At 35.4% G+C, this 22,604-nt stretch overlaps 1 protein-coding gene, 1 long non-coding RNA gene and 1 pseudogene across 2 annotated transcripts in view; 1 reads left to right on the top strand and 2 right to left on the bottom strand.

Moving 5' to 3' along the window:
• LOC111996605 (uncharacterized) overlaps nucleotides 1-9,301 on the bottom strand; it is a 21,229-nt gene extending 11,928 nt beyond the window's left edge. The window contains exons 1-4 of the mRNA XM_024028590.2: nucleotides 9,200-9,301; nucleotides 7,041-9,118; nucleotides 2,191-5,856; nucleotides 1,639-2,043 (exon numbers count right to left, since the gene is read on the bottom strand). Coding sequence (XP_023884358.2) covers nucleotides 1,639-2,043; nucleotides 2,191-5,856; nucleotides 7,041-9,113 — 6,144 coding nt within the window. The 5' untranslated portion in view covers nucleotides 9,114-9,118; nucleotides 9,200-9,301. The remainder of the gene's footprint in view (nucleotides 1-1,638; nucleotides 2,044-2,190; nucleotides 5,857-7,040; nucleotides 9,119-9,199) is intronic.
• LOC136068158 (disease resistance protein At4g27190-like) overlaps nucleotides 1-15,132 on the bottom strand; it is a 74,375-nt pseudogene extending 59,243 nt beyond the window's left edge.
• A 2,126-nt stretch (nucleotides 15,133-17,258) lies between these two features.
• Nucleotides 17,259-17,767, top strand: LOC136068146 (uncharacterized). Its single transcript, XR_010629546.1, has 2 exons — nucleotides 17,259-17,493; nucleotides 17,532-17,767. It is a non-coding gene; the product is annotated as an uncharacterized LOC136068146 (long non-coding RNA).
• The last annotated feature ends 4,837 nt before the right edge of the window (nucleotides 17,768-22,604 follow it).

Here is a 22,604-nt window from a genome sequence, read left to right as displayed (position 1 = left end):
TTAAAAAAAATTTCTTTCTTTTTTGGTGCCCTTTATGTTTTGGGTTTTTTTTTTTTTTTTTTTTTTTTGTAAATCTATTTGTCAAACAATCTTTTTATTTTGGGAACGATATCTTTAGCCCAGCATTTATGGGCTTTTAGTTGCAGAAACAATGGGCCTTTTTAGCCTCTGGCCTTTAATCTTATTTCTTACCTATATTTGTGATTGCCCGTTCCTCTTTTTGTTTGATGCATGTTTGTAATTTGTCTCCGTCTAGGCAGGTTTTTTTTTTTTATCACTTAGCCGTTTCTGGCTTTTTAGTGATCTTCGTGGGTGACTTACATCCGTCTAGGCAGAATTTCGTCGCTTAGCCTTCTTTTAGCTTTTTAATCACTAAGTTATCTTCGTCATTGACTTACATCCGTCTAGGCGGAATCTTGTCAATTAGCCTTCTTCGGCTTTTTAATCACTAAGTGATCTTCGTCATTGACTTACATCCGTTTAGGCGGAATCTTGTCAATTAGCCTTCTTCGGCTTTTTAATCACTAAGTGATATTCGTCGGTAACTTACATCCGTCCAGGCGGAATCTTGTTACTCGGCCATATTCTTGGCTTTAATCAACAAGTGATCCTCGTCAATAACTTACATCCGTCTAGGCGGAATCTTGTTACTTGGCCATATTTTTGGCTTTAATCACCGAGTTATCCTTGTCAGTAACTTACATCCGTCTAGGCGGAATCTTGTTACTTGGCCATATTTTTGGCTTTCGTTAGTTTCCCCGGGCATGTTTACACACAAATATTGGCTGAATAATTTGTTTATTGATTGTAAATGACGGACATGTCTTTCCATTACATCTATTGATGGTATTTCTTCAAGTGTTCGATGTTCCATGGTCTCGGGAGCCTTTGTCCGTCTAAGGTCTCCAGGTGGTAGCTGCCTTGTCTGGAGTAGTGAACGACTTTGTATGGCCCTTCCCATGTGGGGCCAAGCTTTCCTTGGGCTGGATCTTTGGTTGCCTGGGTCACTTTGCGTAGGACGAGGTCCCCTATGTTGAGTCTTCTGAGCTTCACCCTCCTGTTGTAGTAGTCTGTCATCTTTTTCTGGTACTCCGTCATCTTGCTGAATGCTTTGTCTCTAACTTCGTCAAGGCAGTCTAGGTCAACTCATAGCAGGTCGTCGTTTTCTTCTTCGTTAAATGCTTCTCTCCTGGTGCTAGTTATTCCCACTTCGACAGGAATCACTGCTTCGATTCCATAGGTGAGTCTGAAGGGGGTTTCTCCCGTTGGGGTTCTAACCGTGGTTCTGTAGGCCCACAAGACGTTGGGGAGTTCTTCTGGCCAGGCTCCTTTCGCGTCATCCAGCTTGGTCTTTATGATCTTGAGTAACGTGCGGTTCGTCACTTTCGTTTGTCCATTCGCCTGTGGGTGGCCTGGTGACGAGAACTTGTTCTTGATGCCCAAGCCCGAGCAGAAGCCCCTGAAACTCTGGCTATCGAATTGTCATCCGTTGTCCGATATGATCGTCTGTGGGATCCCGAACCTGCAAACTATATTCTTCCATACAAACCCCTGGATTCTGGCCTCGGTGATGGTTGCCAATGCTTCTGCTTCAACCCACTTAGTGAAATAGTCAATAGCAACTAGTAAGAATTTTACCTGACCTTTGCCCTGAGGCAGTGGGCCGACGATGTCGATTCCCCATTGCGCAAATGGCCATGGAGATGTTATCGTCGTCAGCTTTTCTGATGGTAGCCTCTGAATGTTCCCGAACCTCTGACATTTGTCACATTTTTTGACGAACCTTGCTGCATCCTCTTGCATGGTTGGCCAGAAGAAACCTGCTCGTGTAATTTTTCTTACCAGGGATTTTGGGCCTGCATGATCTCCGCAAATCCCTTCATGAACCTCTCTCAGGACGTACTTGGCCTCTCCTTCATCCACACACCTCAAGTAAGGCATTGAGAAGCCTCTTTTGTACAAGGCATCATTGAGGATTGTGAATCTGGCGGATCTCTTCTTTATCTTCCTTGCTTCGTCTGCGTTTTGGGGTAGGTGGCCATCCTGGAGGAAGGATATGATGGGTGTCATCCAGTTATTTGTGCCCTCAACTGTGAGTGTTGAAACTTCTTCTATGCTGGGGTTTCTCTATATCTCCATCATCAGGTCTGCCCTTGGTTCTGTCTCTTCTGACGAAGCTATCTTTGAGACTTCGTCTGCAACCATATTCTGACTTCTCGGAATTCGGACGAACTCCACTTTTTCAAACTCTTGAATCAAGCGTTTCGTCAACCTGAGGTACTTCTGCATTCTTTCCTCTTTTGCTTTGTATTCTCCTCTGACCTGCCCAATTATTACCTTTGAATCGTTCTGGACTAATAGGTTCTTAGCCCCGAGCTCTCTTCCAAGCCTTAGACCTGTTAGAATCCCTTCGTATTCAGCTTCGTTGTTAGTCGCCGGGAATCTTAGCTGTATCCCGTACTTCAGTATCTCACCCTCGGGAGTGATTATGACGACCCCTACTCCTCCCCTTTTTTGTGCTGACGAACCGTCGGTCTGCACCATCCATGTTTCATTCCTGGTGGCAGGACTCGGCTCGTCTGGACAGGTGAACTCAGTGATGAAGTCAGCCAGAGCTTGTGCTTTGATGGCCGTCCTGGGATGGTATTCCACGTCGAATTGGCTGAGTTCGATTGCCCATTGGACCATCCTCCCGGCTGCTTCGGGTCTGTTCATAGACTTCTTGATGGGTTGGTCCGTCATTACCACTATTGGGTTTTCCTGGAAGTATTGCCTGAGCTTGCGCGAAGCTACTATCAATGCAAACGTGATTTTCTCGATCTTTGGGTACTTGAATTCAGCTCCTTGGAAAGCTTGACTAACGTAGTAGACTGGGAGCTGTTTCCTGTTTTCTTCTCGTATCAAGGCTGCACTGACGGCCGTAGAGGAAACGGTCAGGTATAAATAAAGGTTTTCGCCTTCTTTGGACGGGCTCAGGAGTGGTGGGTTGCTGAGGTAACGCTTCAGCTCTTGGAAGGCCGCTTCACATTCGTCAGTCCATTCGAAGGCCTGCTTCAGGGTCTTGAAGAATGGCAAGCATTTGTCCGTTGCTCTCGACACGAATCTGTTAAGCGCTGCAATCCGGCCAGTCAACTTCTGGACTTCCTTGACGGACTTAGGCGATGTCATATTGAGTATGGCCTGCACCTTCTCAGGGTTTGCTTCTATTCCTCTCTGGGACACCATGAACCTGAGGAATTTTTCGGAGGTGACACCGAAGACACACTTACCAGGGTTCAACTTCATTTGGTATTGCTTAAGGGTGTCGAATGTCTCCTTAAGGTCGTCCAGATGCTCAAGTTCTTCCTTGCTCTTGACGAGCATGTCGTCGACGTACACTTCCACATTCCTGCCTATTTGTTTGACGAACATTTTGTTTACTAGCCTTTGATAGGTTGCTCCGGCATTCTTCAGACCGAAGGGCATTACCTTATAACAGTAGAGTCCCTGACTGGTGATGAAGGCGATTTTGTCCTGATCCTCGTCAGCCATTTTTATCTGGTTGTACCCTGAGAATGCATCCATGAATGTTAACAGCTTATGCCCGGCCGTAGAGTCTACTAGCTGGTCTATCCTGGGGAGCGGGAAACTGTACTTTGGGCAGGCCTTGTTCAAGTCTGTGAAATCCACGCACATTCTCCATTTTCCATTCGCTTTCTTTACCAGGACGACATTAGCCAGCCAGTCTGGATAGTACACCTCTTTGATAAAGCCCGCAGTCAGGAGTTTGTTTACCTCGTCAGCAATTGCTTGGTCCTTTTCTGGCGCAAAGGTTCTTCGTCTCTGCTTGACGGGTCTCTTTTCGAGGTCTACGTTCAGTTTGTGTTGAATAACTTCTGAAGATATACCTGGCATGTCGTCATGGCTCCAGGCAAAGACATCCAAGTTCTCCCTGAGAAATTGAATGAGCCTCGTCCTCATTTCAGGACTTAACGTCGTCCCTATTCTGGTTGTTTTCGTCACTTCCCCCTCGATCAATTCCACCACTTCCAGTGCTTCCACTTTTTCTTCCTCTTCTTCTTCTACGGTCCACGTGTGGTTCTCCTTAGCTGCTAAAACAGCTTGATAACATTCTCGAGCTAGAACTTGGTCTCCTTTGACCTTACCAACACCGTCATCCGTTGGAAATTTCATCTTCAAGCAGTACGTGGATGTGGACGCCTTCCACTTGTTGAGTGCTGGCCTTCCGATAATGACATTATATGATGACGGACTATCAACTACCAAAAAGTCTATCTGACGAGTTAACTGTTTTGGGTCCGTCCCTACTGTGACTGTCAGCGTCACTATGCCTCTAGGATACACTCTGTCACCGCTGAAACTAACGAGTGGAGAGTCAAATGGACGAAGTCTGTTGGGATCCAGCTTCAACTGTTGGAATGCAGAAAAGTAAATGATATCAGCAGAGCTACCATTGTCCACGAGGACCTTCTTTGTGTTGAACCCTTCTATTGTGAGCTTTATGACCAAGGGGTCATTGTGTGGCTGTTTCACTCCTCGAGAGTCATTTTCGTTGAAGGTCATATCCTGATCGGTTCGTCTCTGCTTTGGCAGGTGTGTCACGTGGATGCTATTCACTTGTCGTTGATGTGTTTTCTTGAGTGACTTGAATGAGCCCCCAGTGGTAGGCCCCCCGGCGATCGTCTGTATTTCCCCGACCACATTTTGAGGGGGTTGTGATTGACAGCCGTCGTTCCTGGAGGAAGACCCCTGTTGGCCTTTGTTTTCTTCTCGAAATTTGCTGTGTTCCCCCTTCTTTACAAATTTCTGCAACTTCCCCCTCCGTATCAACTCTTCTATCTGCTCTTTAAGATCCCTACAATCTTCAGTGTAGTGGCCGTGATCTTTGTGGAATCGGCAGTACTTACTTTTGTCGCGGACGTTGGGAGATGAGTGTAGTGGCCGTGGCCACTTAAGATAATGTTCGTCCTTAATCTGCGCCAAAATTTTGGCAACAGGCATAACGAGAGGGGTGAATTTTACCGTTCGTGGATTTTTGTCATCCTTTCTTCTGACTCCGTCACTGATTCGACGATCTGGACGGTCCCGCTTCTGCCCTCTACGATCATCTTCTTTTCTTCCTTTGTCCCCTGGTCTGTCCGCGTCCTTGATAGTAGCCAATGCGTCTTCAGCGTTCATGTACTTCTGCGCCTTGAGGAGCATTTCAGCCATCGTCTTTGGGGAGTTCTTCGCGAGTGAGCTGACGAGATCCCTGGACCTCAGCCCTGCCTTGAAGGTCGTCAGCTGCACCATATCGTCGGCTTCATCTACCTCCAGTGTTTCCCTCGTGAAACGTTGTACATATGACCTCAAGGTTTCTTTTTCTCCCTGCCTGACGGTAAGCAAGTGGTCAGCGGTCCTCTTTGGTCGTTGTCCTCCAATAAAGTGACGCAGTAAAGCGTTGCTCAACTGCTCGAACGTATCGATTGACGATGTTGGCAACTTCGTGAACCACTCTCGGGCAGCTCCCCTTAGTGTAGTTGGGAAGGAGCGACACAATATTTCATCTGGGGGCTGTTGAAGTCCCAGGGTCGTCTTGAAGGTGTTTAGATGATCTTGAGGGTCCTTCAGCCAGTTGAAGGGCTCGAGCTGAGGCAACCGAAATTTCGACAGCACTGGGCAGTCGAGAACCGCTGTTGTGAATGGCGAATCCGTCGCCCGGACCATCCGATCCACGCTCCGCTCTATTTTCTCTTTGATGGCGTTTCTTAGTTCGTCCATCTCCCTCCTCATCTCCCGAAGAATATCTGAATTTTGCTCGACGGGAGTGTTAGGCCTTCGATGGTCACTTCTTCTGTTGCTATCCCCCTCATCTTCCTAATTTCCCTTCGAACGATTTTCCTCTTACTGAAGCCGTAATCTCATTTCTTGGTTTTGCTTAGTTAGTTCTTCAACGGTGGCTGCAAGGGCTTGAACTTGCTGAGCTAGGGTTGCAGCGTCTTGATTAGACTCCATCTTGAAAAGAACAAGAATAAGGAACTACTATTTCGAGTCTGAACACGAAAACAATGTCGTTCCCACAGACGGCGCCAAACTGATAAGTGTAAACCTGTCAGTGATGTTCGTCGGACGGAGCTAATCCTTCGGCCTTCCGAGATAGACACCGGTGTGGTGCCTGCCACAATGCCTCTGATGCCAAAGTTAGAATATAGGATTCTCTTTTTTAAGAAAAGCAACAAAATGAACAGAAAGAGCAAATCAGCAATATTCTTTCTTACTTGTCTCCCTGTCCCCTTCGTGGGAGTGTATGGGTTTTATATCTGTTCTCATCGTCCCTAGCCGTTGGAGGAGTTATGGAGGTCTTAATGCTCCATTGGGTAATGCTTCGGGGCTGTGTAATGAGGCATCAATGTCTCCAAACGGTTCGTACAGTTGGAAGTGTAACCGTTCAGTTGACTGCATTAAAGGGACTGAATATCCTCGTCAGTACCGTGGCCTTCTACGTTGCTCATCATGAGGACGTTCTCGTCCGTATGAGGATGATCGTTCTCATAGGGAAAGCTTGATGGCTTCATCAGTGCTTATTTACCTCGTCATCATTCCCTCCTCTGAAATTATTTGCTTCATTTCATTGCATTGGTGAAGAGAGAGTTCTTTCAGCTTTTTTAGACTTTGAGCAAGGGACGGCGAGAAGAGACTGATCAATCTTGGGCATCCGGATGCGGCTAAAACTGTGAGATTGCTGAAGATTTCATACTGGTTGGGCCCCTCGCATATTGTTCTCAGACAGCTCATTCTCTTTAGATATAGTTTGACCAAATTACAAGATGTAACGGTATGAATTGTATCAACAATGCATTCCATCTCACGAGACTGAATCGAAATATATTCCACAGTACGGAACAATGACTTCAATGCGTTTATTGAGGAGGCATTCAAATATTTGATTTCTAAGGTTCTTGAGTTAAACTACTATAGTAGTGAGGTGTCACAGGAGTGCGGAACGGGCAACCAATCGATATGAAATATCTATGCAAGTCCGGGAAAACAAAGCCTTAGGGTAAATGCTTCGAGTACAACTCTAGAGATAGAATAACCAAGCGGGGTAATGAGTTCAACTCTGATAAGTCAGCGTTGCTTATTTCTGGGGTTGTCCCTTTAACATCCCAATTCTCGAAGCCCCTATTAATGATTAGTTCTTCTAATTGGGATAATCTCGGTATCACATTTGGCGGAATCTGTTTCAGTCGATAACAATTGGTCAAATCTAGCATTTTTAAACTCGCCATTTCCCCTAATTCACTTGGCAATGCAACCATTCCACATCCGTAAAAGCTTAAAGTCTCAAGTCTCTTTAACTTTCCCAATGAAGAGAGGTCATCATTGAAATTGCAGTTTTCCAAATATAAGGTCCGAAGGTTTGTCAATAATTCGAGTGATTGTGATGATAAGCTTATTTTATGTAGTTTTAAAACCTTGAGACAATTCATCCCTTCAAACAATGAGTTAGATATTTCTTTGGAACTTCGAATTCCACCCAATAACAAAATGTTGAGTCTTGGACATACCAATTTTTCAGGAAGTTGCTTGGTGTTGAAATCAATCAAGGAGATAGCTGTGGCTCTTTCAAAGTTTGTGTTTCTCTCTAAACGAGTGCAGGCTCTTATCTCGAATTCATTTTCCCCTTTTGATGTTATCCATAAGCCAATATCACGAACCATGTCATGCATCTTCACAAATTCTTTTCTAGAACCTTCTAGTAGTAAAGAAGAATCTTTGAGGCTATTGATTGCTGCACGCACTTGGCTCCTTGCTTCATCAAGTGAGTGAAAATCTTCATCTTCCTCTAGTCCCATGGCATATCTAGTCAATTCCTCCATAGGAATATTATAATCTTCTGGAAATAAAGAGCACAACAAAAAACATAACTTGGTTTTGCGTTTTAATTGATCATAACTCCACTTAATACATACATAAGTATTTTTTTCTTCATTAACACCTTCTATGTCCACAAGTCTAGACCTTCTTAGTTCATACATTGCCACATTCCACTCATTTAGAGTTTTGCCTTTAAGAGCCTTTCCTACAGTACTGATTGCTATAGGCAAACCTTTGCATTCTTCAACTACTTTCAGCATCACATCATTCAAGTCTGGGTTATCACCAACTATGCTTTTCATTAAAGCCAACGATTCTTTCTCCGATAAGAAATTTAATGAAATCATCCTTTGATGACAAAGCATTAAATGGCATACATGCTTACTTCGTGTAGTTAAAAGTATCCTGCAACCCTTGTGATCATCAGGAAATGGAATTCCAAAATCTTTTAACTCGACAAAGTCCCAGACATCATCCACAATTATGAGGATCTTCTCTACACTCTTTATTCTTGAGCATATTCGATTTGCTCTAAAAGTAACACTCTCCTCTTCAAGTTTCAAATGTAAACAATCTGCAATTTCACCTTGAATTCTTCTAACGTCAGGAGTTCGGGACACAACAATCATCACAATGTCATTGAAAATATTCAATTCTTTGACTTTCTTGTATACTTCCTTCACCAGGGTTGTTTTCCCAATCCCTCCCATTCCATACAGTGCAATCCCTTTATTGTTATCCTCATGCAATGCCTCCATAATTTTTTGGAAAGCCAAGTTTCTAGATTCAAACACCTTGAAATCACTAGATGAAAAGATCTCTATGCCAGGAGTCGGAGCACGATGGGTCAATTCAGAAAATTTGCCCTTATCTTGGAGTTCTTTGACAACATTTGTCTTCTGTATGGCTTCCTTACATAAATTGTATTGCCGAATCCAATAAGGACACCAGCCGTTACAGAGCCTCAAGTTTACTTGTACTTTATTTTCCAAAGCCTGTACTTCTTCCAAGAGTTGATTCACATTTGCCAACCACCTTTCAACATCCTTCTCAACAACCTCAGTGTTCATTGCAGCTCGCACGATAGCCTCTTGCACCTTTTGCTGCTCTAATTGCAGGTCTGTTTTTGCTTTGGTAAGATCATCAACAGCTTTCTTGAAACGGAACAAATAACCAACATGACGTATGACGGGCTTTGCTGTGCATTTTACAACTTCGGCTGCAGTGGAGCCCGTGCATCGCGTCAATATGTCCATCCTATCTAAAAATAAAAGACTGTTATACTTCTTAAACAGGGAACAAGATTAAAGATAAAGTGAAAATTTCAAAATTCGAGGTATACCTCGTTGACACACTAGTGGGTACAAGTGACAAGGAAAGAATTGCCACCAACTGCGCGCAATAAAGTAAATTGAGGAATTAATTGCCCTTGCTTCCAATTCTCCTTGCTATTCACCTGTCAAGATGAAAAAAGATGGTAAGAGATTCTTTCTCCTTTTTTTATTTTTATATATGTAAAAGGAATTGAATCATCAACTTTAGCAATTGGTATCAAGATTACTCAATGTACCGTAAGAATCAAAAGATTATTACTATAAGTCTATAATACTTCTCTTTACATGGACGCTACTTTCCTCAATAAGCGGAGTCCACCAGTGGTAAGGCATAAATGATACAACACAAGCTCAATTAGTTTCCTTATTTTGTCTCTCCAAAAAATAAAAAAAAGTTTTCCTTATTAAAGTAACAATTACTTCAATTATTGACTATTAAAAAAAAAGATTTCTACAATAATTTTCTTTCTTTACAAATATATCATTCTATTACTTTTGGTTTGTTTGATTTTTTTTTTTATTTTTAAGGTGAACTGTATTTTTCTCACTTCTGCTGTAGTGTGTTATATTTGCTTAATATACAACTAATTTTATAGTTTTCAAATTTATCATTTTTTAAGGAATAAGGAGATTATCATAATAATCAAAACTCATCACAAAATTACAGTTTTATTTTAACAAAAATTAAAATGAAACCAAAGAAATAAAAGATAGACTTCATAATAATTTATTATTCAAATAATTGGTAGGCATAGTCAAATCCATAGCCATGTAGATTGTGTTTTGATATAAACTCAAATTTTTATTTCCTAAAAAAACTAAGTCTTAATCCAATCCAAAATTTAACCAAAGTTATAAAAAAACACAATGCCAAAACACATATTTATAAAATAAAATAAAAACTATCAAACTTAATTAGAGTTATAAGAAAGAACATAAATCCACCAAAAGAGAGAGAGAGAGAGTTTTCTTGAAACGGAACAAATAACCAACATGACGTATGACGGGCTTTGCTGTGCATTTTACAACTTCGGCTGCAGTGGAGCCCGTGCATCGCGTCAATATGTCCATCCTATCTGAAAATAAAAGACTGTTATACTTCTTAAACAGGGAACAAGATTAAAGATAAAGTGAAAATTTCAAAATTCGAGGTATACCTCGTTGACACACTAGTGGGTACAAGTGACAAGGAAACAATTGCCACCAACTGCGCGCAATAAAGTAAATTGAGGAATTAATTGCACTTGCTTCCAATTCTCCTTGCTATTCACCTGTCAAGATGAAAAAAGATGGTAAGAGATTCTTTCTCCTTTTTTTATTTTTATATATGTAAAAGGAATTGAATCATCAACTTTAGCAATTGGTATCAAGATTACTCAATGTACCGTAAGAATCAAAAGATTATTACTATAAGTCTATAATACTTCTCTTTACATGGACGCTACTTTCCTCAATAAGCGGAGTCCACCAGTGGTAAGGCATAAATGATACAACACAAGCTCAATTAGTTTCCTTATTTTGTCTCTCCAAAAAATAAAAAAAAGTTTTCCTTATTAAAGTAACAATTACTTCAATTATTGACTATTAAAAAAAAAGATTTCTACAATAATTTTCTTTCTTTACAAATATATCATTCTATTACTTTTGGTTTGTTTGATTTTTTTTTTTATTTTTAAGGTGAACTGTATTTTTCTCACTTCTGCTGTAGTGTGTTATATTTGCTTAATATACAACTAATTTTATAGTTTTCAAATTTATCATTTTTTAAGGAATAAGGAGATTATCATAATAATCAAAACTCATCACAAAATTACAGTTTTATTTTAACAAAAATTAAAATGAAACCAAAGAAATAAAAGATAGACTTCATAATAATTTATTATTCAAATAATTGGTAGGCATAGTCAAATCCATAGCCATGTAGATTGTGTTTTGATATAAACTCAAATTTTTATTTCCTAAAAAAACTAAGTCTTAATCCAATCCAAAATTTAACCAAAGTTATAAAAAAACACAATGCCAAAACACATATTTATAAAATAAAATAAAAACTATCAAACTTAATTAGAGTTATAAGAAAGAACATAAATCCACCAAAAGAGAGAGAGAGAGAGAGTACTAACAATTTTTGTGTGGGAAAAATATGGATTAAATGAGAGAAATAATATCAAATTTATACAAAATAAAATAGGGAGAAGAAGAGTCAAAATATAAGAAAGGGAATATGATGAAGTGTAATGGTAAAGTAGAAAGTAGTTGGGAGATAAAGAGACAAAGATGGAGAGGAAAGATTGAAGGAAGTGTAATAGTAAGTGTGGTTTGTGGACTAACAAGGAGAAGATAGTTTTTTTTTTGAAGAAAAGTTTAAAAAGAGGAAAGAAGAGGTAGAAAATAAGTGGATGATGTGGCTCAACAGAAACGTAACAACAATAAATGTCACTCTTCAACTTATATATATATATATATAATTAATTAATTTTTTAGGAAAATTTCATCAATCTCTCTAGAGAGATTTTTTTTTCTATTTAATGTGATTTTTGGAACAATTTCGTTAGTTAGCATATTTATGAAACATATTTGTAAACTAGCACCTCAAGTTTGTGGGACTCGAGATTGCTTATCAAATTCGAGTCTTTAAGGCTCAAGTTCCATATGATGGTAAGAGCTGATGTGGAAAATTATCCATGTGGAACTTGAGTTCTCTAAAGCACACCATTACATTTCATCCAAAACCGTAAAACCAAAAATAAGCTCAAGCTAAGAGAGAGAGAGAGAAAAGAGCCAGATCAAAAACGAACCCAAGCTACATACATCAACACTGCTCACCACCACTCTAGTACCGAGATCAAAACCTCAATATAGAGGTCTGTTGCTCTGTACCGTGGGGTTATGTTTTGATTTGGGTATGGACAAATGAGTATTTTTCTAATTTTTGGGTTTGGGTGCTTGAGAAATGGGTTTGGATGTTTGAGAAAGGAGAAGAAGAAGATCTGGAGAAAGAAGAAAGAACAAGAAAGCTAGAGAAAGTAGAAAGTAGGTTGAAGAAGGAGAAGAAGAGATTTGGAGAAAGAAGAAAGAAGGAAGAAGAAAGCAGGTACACATGGATTTTTATGATCACCTCAGTTTTGCCACACTTAGAACTCGAGTATTAAAGACTCAAATTCCCTCAAAGAACTAGAGCAACTAAAGCTCGAGATGATAGTTTGCTAAAATGTTTCAAAAATATACTAACTAACAACATATTTGCTAAAATAATTCTAAACGGAAAATTTCCCCCTCTCTTGAGGTATAAAGAAACATCGATCCTCAAATTATCCCCTTGAGCTCTATAATAAATATAACATATATTATAAAATCTCTTTTGCACCCTTGGATTATCCTATTTTAATCAAATCTTTCTAATTTTTTGGAAAAATCAAGTAACCTAGGGATAAATAATTATTTCATCAATAAGTCAAAGACAAAATAAAAACATTATTAATTAACAAAGAAAAAGTAGTCAACAAAAATAGAAATAGTCAAAGACGAATCACATATTTTGATAAAATATGTTAATAATATTTATCACAGAGTTTAGGAGTGAGACTCTCATTTCCTAAAATTTTGAGATTAATGTCAAATTTTTTTTTTATAAAGATTGGTGTAATTTCCCTTAATTTTCTACTCTAGGCTATACTATATATACCAAGGGAAAATGATAATGCCAGTAACGACTTATTATATTTCTCTTAATTTTCTACTTTGGATTGGACTTTTATGTGGTTCAAAAATACCCCGAAACCTTACATTTAATAGGGAAAAAACTTGAAAAAAACTCGGTAAAAAATATCTCCAACTCCACCTTAAATGCCTACAAAATAGGATGTTCTCCTACTAATCCATGTCTTCAAAACTAATTTATGCAATTTTTTTTTTTTTTAAAAAGGGAAAATTATGACACTAGACCCCAAAAAAAAAAAAAAGGTGTTATTGCACGCGCAAAACGGGTGTGATGAGGCAAGTGTAAGTGTGTGTGTGTGTGTGTGTATATATATTGTGCTGAGAGAATCGAAGTTATTGTTAGGTCCAAATGCACCATCACCTTCACCCTAATACATTTTTTAGGAAGTAAAGAATCCTTGAAAACTAAATGAAGGGCTTTAAGAAGTTGGAATCTTTGACTTCACTTGGCAGTTTTTATTTTTTTTGGTTTTTATGAGCTTCACACATGGTGGTTTATGGATCTAAAATGTATCTTGTACATATATCCTATATTGTTGGAGAATAAAAATAATTTATAAATTTTTAAAGCATTTGCTATGTTTGTATAAGGTGTATATATATAATTTGGTTATTTAAAAAATTTTAGGGATATTTTTTGCATTTTGTACCTTTTGGGGAGAGGTGTTTTGGGTATCTTGTGGTTATTTTTATCATTTTAGAGGTTTTAGGGGTGTCTTGGAGGTTTGAAGATATTTCGATAATTTTGAAGGATTGTGGGCATAATTTTGGAGATCTTTGGGGATATTTTAGTCATTTTTGTGATTTTGGTATCTAGGGGATATTTTAGCTATTTGGAGGTTTCATGAATATTTTGTTATTTCGGGAGGGCTTTTGTTGTTTTGCAAATTTTGGGAAGTATTTTCGTTACTTTCAAGTTTTTTAGGTAGCTGGTGGGGAGTATTTTGATCATTTTGGAAATTTCATAAATATTTTGTTTAGTTTGGAAGTTTTGGAGTATTTCTGTCATTTAAAGATTTCAAGAGGATTTATTGTCATTTTGGAGATCGAGTTATTTTGATTAGTTTTTAGGTCATAGGGTTATTTTGGTCAATTTAGTGGTTTATAGATATTTTTGTCAAAGATATGTAATATGAATAGGACATGGTTTGGCTCTAGTGATCCAATGCACTAGACCCAAGCTTTGCCAATATGAATAAGAAATCAAATGTGATAATCTTATATTCTAATATAGTTAGGATGTGATTCCATGGATAAAAAATATCACGAACTAAACTCCAATGTAGGGTTAAGTGTATGACTTTATTATGCACAGGGCTCTCCATGGGTCAACTGAAGTTGGTTTTAGTGTCAACCAAGTGATCGACCCGTTCATGGCAGGTTTTAGTGTCGCCATATATACTAAGAATGGCACTATTTTGGCCTCGATAGACCAAGTGATCGGATCGAACAACCTTCAATTCAAATTCCACCAAGATGAACGATTCGGCCGGGTCCAAGTCTGGATAGGATATCTCTAACTACGCATAATCAAAATTTATTGTTTAACGAGAATAAATAAATAATTTGATGCACCTTCTTGAATTAAATTAAATTGACTAGTACAATAACTTAGACAAGGCATATTATTATCGTTTTCCTAAGAGCAATGAGATGGCTTAGATCTGTCACTTTTCATTTACTTCCTTTGATCTTTAACATGGCTGAATATGTCTACCTTTTTTTTACTGTCAAAAAATAAATAAATTGGATGAATATAATTCCAATAATTACCTTATTTGATCTTCAATGTCCCCTTTTCTTGTTTTACTTGTATTTTTTTTCTTCCCCTTCCTGTATAGACAAAAATAAAATGAAATGAGTGTGGAGTACAACATACGATCGAGTTAATTCAGGGCCATGGCACCAGAGGAAATTAAATAACATGATTAAAGAAAGTAGAATATATAACTGTGTCAAAATTAGTTGATATTTAGCATACCTTAGCCTTTTACCTATTCAGAATCTTGCATATTCTCCAACCACTTTGAAAGATGGATATACTAGCAGTAAACTCAGTCACAGCGACAATTGTTCAATTAAAAATACTTACACAAGCGGAAGAAGAAAACTTTTCACTACTTCAGCCTTCAAACTTCTCAGGAAAGAAACAAAAATGCCAGGAGGATTAATGCTTTAGGAAATATTCAGCCAAAACAAAAGGCTTTTAGGGAATGCCTTTATTTTTTTTTTTTGTAAGCCTATTTTTCTAAAGCAAAAGCAAAAATTGGTGGCCCCACTCTTCATAGTGGATTGCCAGCCCACGGTGTGGAGCTCGTCTTGCCAGTTATCTACAAAAAGAACTCTTACATATATTGTCGTTAATTAATGTAGAAATTTATAAAACAAAGCAAAACGATGCAAATACAAAATATATAATTAAGTTGAAACTAAACTTATTAATCCATCAAATAAGTATTCTTCTTTCTGGCCTATACATGATATACTAATCTTTGGTGAAATATTATTAGCTCTATGATTTCTATAATTTCTCCTATCCGTTCCAAAAATAAATTAATTTTAGATAAGATGTAGAAAAGTTGCATTCTTTATAATTAACAACCATATAGGTTTTGAAATTAATGTTAGGGTCCTGACAATAATAAGCAGGACACTTCGGGGAAATGGTGACATTATTTCCCACTTTCTTTTCCAACTTTTCCAAACCTTGTTACCCTACACGGTTCCATTATTCAACAAAACTTTATAAGATTCTTTTGCCAACAGTGTTGAACTGCCATGCCAAGCGAAACTACCTAGCACTTTCCTAGAATCGACAATGACACTGCTCATTTTAGTGGGTGTATAATAGAAAAATGTATAAAATTTACATAGTTTTGTCTAAATATTACTCATATCAATTAGTGTATAATTATATAAATTTATGAGTTTGCTATAATAATCGTGTAAATTTGCATTGACACTATTTATTTTGTTTTTAGTTTTTCATTAATTTTTTTACAATTCCTAATGATAAAAAAAGAGAATGGATTATTGTTGTTGTATACGAAGAAAGAGAAACAATTTATCAAACTTGTAAATTTAACAAACAATAGAAAAAAAAATTTATTCTAAAATGGACAGAAATTTTTGCACAAATATTTTGATGCCAATAGTACTCCATTGGAAAATGCTAAATACCTGCCGCTAAAAAACACAAAAAATGCAACTTCATTCATGCGGTTGAAAAATGATAAAATACTATTTTTGGTCTCTAAATATTATTAAAAGTTTGTTTTTAGTTTCCAAATTTTAAAAAGTTCATTTTTAAAGTAATGAGGTTTTTTAATAGTTTAGAGAAAAAAAATAGAAATGAAAAAAATAACTTTTTATAATAATTTAGGTACAAAAAATCAAACATTATTTCCCACTTTCTTTTCCAACTTTTCCAAATCACTTTCTTTCTTTTCCAAACATTATTTTTCACTTTTTTTTTTCTTTTTTCTTTTTTTCACACTACGAGGAAATGGTGACATATTACCCCCACACGGTTCCATTATTCAACACAACTTTATATGATTCTTTTGCCAACAGTGGTGGATTGCAATGCCATGCGAAACAGTCTTACACTTAAGGTTTTCAGACTCGGACCGTTTATTGAACCGAAAAAGTGAGAGGTTCAAAGTTTTTGAGGTCGAACCGTGATAACGTCATAATTAATTTAATAATTATTTTAAATATATATATAAAAATATAAAATTAATAAAAAATAGAAAATTAACTAAAATTGTCCAATTAAAACTATAAATCCATATTTTAACTATGTCTAATATATCCATCTATAGCCCAAATATGAAATATCTATCCAATAATAATAATAACCCTTTTTACAAAAAGAAATTTAAAAGCATCATACTGTCTTTCCAAGTTCCACTTTCTAATGCTCACGTGACCAGTTGTCTAGGTCACATTCACAAACCTAAAAAAGCACTAGAAACGAAAGTGAATGAAATTAAAGGAAGAGATAAAAAAGCAATACAAACAAAAGCAGATGAAGAAAGAATTGTGATGTTATATCCACAATATTTTTCGCAATATTTTTACAAGAATCACATCAAAATTTTATGTGGAAAGTTGTTACTAGTTACGTTCTAATTTGAACCCACCACTGAAATTATTTTTTTACTCATCAATATTAGCTAATAACAATCTATTACTTAAAATTTATTGTGAAAATATTGTGGTTGTATTTCTTAATTGCCATTTCTTAATATTAAATACCACACATTTGAATTTAAAAAAAAAAAAAAAAAAACCACACGATTACATTAAAAAAAATAAAAATAAAACTAAGGGATAAAAACCACCACACATTTTCATACGGACCCAATTTATTACTCAACTCTCAAGATTCACATTCACATATTCAGTTCACATCAGAGAAAAGAGAAGAGAGAGAGAGAGGAGAATCTAAAGCGCCAGAGATCGAAGGCCAGCGGAGATCATGGTGCACAGATTGAAGGCAAGCAAAGATCGGCGTTCACCAGCACTACCTCGTCCGCCGCCCCGTCGTCGTTCGTCCTCCTCCCCACCACTAGACTGGGTTAGATCGGCTTGTTCTTTTTTTTTTTTTTTTTTTAGGTTCAGATTCAAAGGGAACCGTGAGAAGAGGTTTGATCACGGTTCTCAGAGCTGTGCGGTTGAACCGCGGTTCGAATGGTTCCCTGCTTTTTTGGCATAGACCAGTTCTTAAGCTTAAAGAACTGTGATTGGGAGAGGTTCACGGTTTTTCCGGTCGAACCGTTTGGTCCGGTTCAGGTTTCAAAACCTTGCTTGCACTTAGTGTGTGTATATAATAGAAAATTGTATAAAATTTACACAGTTTTGTTTAAAAATTATTCACATCAATTAGTGTATAATTAATATAAAAATTTGAAGAATAAAGCAAAACGATCTATGCAAATACAAAATATATAATTAAGTTGAAATTGAAATTATTAATGCATCAAATATATTCTTCTTTCTGGCCTATTCATGATAAACTAATCTTTAGTGAAAGGTTATTAGTTCTATGATTTCTTTGATTTCTCCTATCCATTCCAAAAATAAATAAATTTTAGATAAGAGGTAGAAAAGTTCCATTTTTTATATTAAGAAAGATAATAATTAATAGTTTTTGAAATGTTAAGTTCTGATAATAATTCGAGGATGGAAATGGTGATATGTCACTTTCTTTTCCAACTTTCCACACCTCGATATCCCACACGGTTCTATTATTGAACCATACCTTTTATAGATTCTTTTGCCACCAATGTAAAATGTTGAAGATGCGAAGTGAAAGTGTGAAACCACCTGCACCTTCGCAAGAGTAATAGTATTGGGGCGTAAAAACACCGTAGTTGCTATTTTACCTCCTAAAACTTTAAAACTATGCTCCATTAGGGTATGTAAATTCAAAACTTTTTTCATCCTAACTACAGTGAGTTAGTATAATATGTTTATAAGATGTGTATCCTCAACTGGACTAAATTCAAAACCTTTTTCACTCTCTCTTTTTGCATATATAATATTTTTTATTATTTTATTAAGTAGTTTATATTATTTTCTTGGGTTGTAGTTAAAATAAATGGACTAAGATGTAAGGTGAGTTGTAAAATAGGTTAGTAAAATAGATAAAATGGTGTTTGATAATGTAAGGTGAGTTGTAAAATAGGGTTTTTTTTTTTTTTGGGTGCATCTCTTAATGCTAGTGTTCTAAGATATTAATAAGTCCTTGTCTTAGAAAAAGTAATGAATAAACAAATAATTTGAAGGAAAAGTAGAAGGGTTAAGCTGATCTCTCATATTTTTTTAACTAGAATCTCCTTTTGTTTTAATGAGAAGCTGCAAACATCATCTACTAACTAAATAAAAAATGGAGATTAAAATTCATTACTACTTACTATTGTGTATCGATCTAAAACAAAAGGACACCTCCAGTTAAAAAACTACTGGAGTTTAGCCAAACTCAAAGTAGAATGGGCTTATGTGGAACATAGAGGGCGTGGAGGCTTGAAAACATATCCCCTACAAAGTGCATTATACATAGTCTTCAAAGTGGGTAAATTTTTATTTACCGTTTGTCCACCATTTGCGTGCGTGTGGAGAAAAAAGTAAGTACAAGTTATTTCCCTTCGAGATTTTTCGATTGGTACTTACTATTAGGCGAACGCTTGCCAAATGTCTCATTAAAAAAAAAAAAAAAAACACTTGCTAAATGGAAAATATTGTTCCACATGGGCTGTAAAAGCACCATTCCATTGAACAATGTAAGGATTGGGTACTAGATCCGTTGGGAGGTTTACACATGACAAACATTTGACACGGGTTAGCATTTCAAACATGGGTCAAGGCGGCGAGGTCTAACAAAAACATGGCATTTCATTGAAGACATCTTGGAAAATTTACAAGACCTATATGGTAGTGGAAAGTTTTTTAAGATGGTTGATAAGAATTAAGAGAAGTTTGTTTCCATTACCATAATAGGAGCTTTATTCTTTTTCGCCCCTTAGGAAAATCTAATTAACTTCAATTTGACGACGGTGAAAGAAGGAAGGAGAGGAAGAGAACAAAAAAGGTGGCATCCAAAAAACACAGCAAGTTTAGACTTTAGAATCACAATTTTTTTCAAGGTGGTAAGTCACTAGTGGTAATTATTAGACAATGACGTAGTATCAATGATGGGCCTAAATAAGGATCAATAATGACTTGACAACTTAATCATTATTAAATTTGTTATGAAGAACTTTGTGTTAATTTGTGTGGCATTGCTCAAAAAGAGTGTGGAAGAACTCTACGTGGAAACAGGCTAAACAAGAGTTGGGTTTGTATTGTAGATAGACCAAGTGGGATCCAAATAAAAGACCTGGGTTGGGACATAAGGGCCAAATCTATATATTACTAAAAATTGAAGCGTAGCATTTAATGTTGCTACGCTCTTATTGAGTCACGTCAGCAGCTATGTCATTATCAATTTTTTTCCCCTTTTTTTATACAATTTTTTAACATTTAAAGTGAATTGAAAACTCTATTATTTTACAATCAAAATATCATATTTAATTTATCTTCTTTTTAATTATTCTTATTTATTATTAAATTTTCAATTCCATTTTAATTTTTCATATCCCTACTACACTTTACCTTAACTTTCTTCAATCTTTCTCATTCCATTTCAACTTTTCATATCCCCACTACTCTCAATATTAATATTATTCTATCTTTTTATTTTCCTTTATTTTTGACTCTTCTTATTCTTATCCTCATGCTATAAAATTGTCATTCTCCCTCTTATTCCATGCATAATTTCTATTTTTCCACACACAAAAGCCCCTCTCTCTCTCTCTCTCTCTCTCTCTCTCTCTCTCTCTCTCTCTATATATATATATATATATATTCCTTCAATTTTTGGTATATATAAATATATATATATATATATTAAATTTTAGTGTAACAGGTTGACCATCAAAACATACTGATGCAGTATTAAAAGCTCTACCAAATGCATTGCAGAAATCAGTTTTAGATTATTAGAAGTCAGTTAGTTTGCCAAAATTGGAATTGACAGGTAATCCAGCTTAATACGATTTAGTTTTATATTTTATGTTGTTATCTTTTTTATTCTCATTGGTTGTTAAATCTTATATTAATTCATTATAAATATAGTATATAAAAATATAATATTATTTTATTACATAGCATAACTAAAATAATATGGTGTTTATTGCTATACATTTCATTTTTATTATTTTATTCTCATCTTATTTTATTCAACATTTAAATTTAGCAACATCCTCCATATCATAATTATTTATATTTTGTCTCATTTTTTTTTTAAATTAAACGTATAATATTTTATTCAATAAATAAAAATTGTTCTTATAAAGTCTTCCCATGAAATGTTACAATGCATCAATGGAAAAATGAAATACAAAACAAATATCAATTTATAAACACTCAATTAAAAAAAGAAAAGAAAAGAATAAACAATTTTCTTATAAAGTATTCCCATTAAACGTTACAATGCATTAATAGAAAAAGAGAATACAAAACACATGCTATTTTAGAAACACTAAATTTATAATAATAATAATAATAATAATAATAATAATATCAACCAAACATATCATAAAATAATAAACTAATAGTTATGGATGTGCTAACTTCATGGCAGCAAAATGGGATAAAATAAAAATAAAAATAAAAGTTACAATATGCATATTTAGTACATTAGAATTATCATCAAATTTGGGAAAACATTAGGATGTTAACAAAGAGGGAGAGAAAGAGATTAGTAAAAGAAATTAAACGTCAATTAAATAAATTAATTAGTAACCGTTAATTGGAAAACAAAGAGAGACTGACGGCTAAAGGAGTAAAAAATTAATTAAAGATGACCTTATGAATGTTATTATAAACTTTACAATGCAAATAAATAAATCGTTAAATTCACTTAATTAAATCATACAATAAAAATTAAATAAAATCATACAAAATTTAAACTTGAGACTAATCAAACTCTAATCTAGAAAATCATATTTATTATCAAAACTAAAAGGAAAACGTTCTTCAGTAATAATAGAAATATATAAGAAATAAAGATGAAAATTTTCAAAATCTTTTTTTTTTCATATTTCATTTAACATTATTTATAAATAATAAAATATAAAAAAAAATTCCTTAAATGCTTATATTCTTCACACACCATGACTTTTAAAATCTAATGAAAGGTTCTAAGAATTTAACTCTCATTTAATGCCTCTATTATGAAAATCAAAAGCCAGTAAAATATGATAATAGTAAGAAACGTTATAAATGAGAACATGAAAAAACTAATTAGCCACTATTATAATGGAATAGATGTCTTTTTTTTATGCATCTAAGAAAATGAAATGTATAGGTTTTACTTATTAAGGTATATGTAAAGATTCACGTTAAAAAAATATGTAAAGCTTTTAAAAAAAAAAAAAAAAAGAGAATATATAAGGTTTTTATTAACTTAAAAGACAATGAAAAACCAATTTTTAATTACTACAACCGTCGTTACTCTATAAATCACATATAACACTATATTCAATATCCTAAACAACATAGTTAGACCCTTTTGGATATACACCACCATATTCAACTTATAAATTACAACCCCAATCAATCATACAATTACACAATCAAAACATGAACATATAACATGTATTACCTTCTGAATTATTGCTTGGAATTTTCACAATTATTGAAAGAGAATCTCCAAATTTAATTTTTAGAAAACATCAAGACAAGGTGAATTTTATTCTTTTTAACTTCCATAGAAAAAAAATATTACGCACATTATTTCAACCCTCATGGAAAAGAAGGTTTACATGTAGCATGCAAAACATGTTTAATTGACTTAGAGATGTAAAAATTAGTCAACCAACTATGGTAGAATTAAGGTTTCAAATTTTAAATAAAACAATTCTATAATAATAAAAAATTATTTTGTGATAAATATGATTATGAAATGCATTACTTTTCATTAAATTAGTTCAAATTACAAAATAATAATAATAATAATGAGATCACCATAAAAAATAATCACGCGCGACGTGCGGGTCTGCGACTAGTCTAATTAATAAAAGTTGAGAGCTAGAGAGAGTGTGTGGCGTGTATTTTGGGCCCAGATGTCAATACTAAAAATGCTGG

This window comes from Quercus suber, unplaced genomic scaffold, assembly GCF_002906115.3.
Source record: "Quercus suber isolate HL8 unplaced genomic scaffold, Cork oak 2.0 scaffold_101, whole genome shotgun sequence".
NCBI classification, from domain to species: Eukaryota; Viridiplantae; Streptophyta; class Magnoliopsida; order Fagales; family Fagaceae; genus Quercus; species Quercus suber.
Note: the sequence above shows the minus strand (reverse complement) of the source record. Positions and strands in the feature narration are given on the sequence as shown.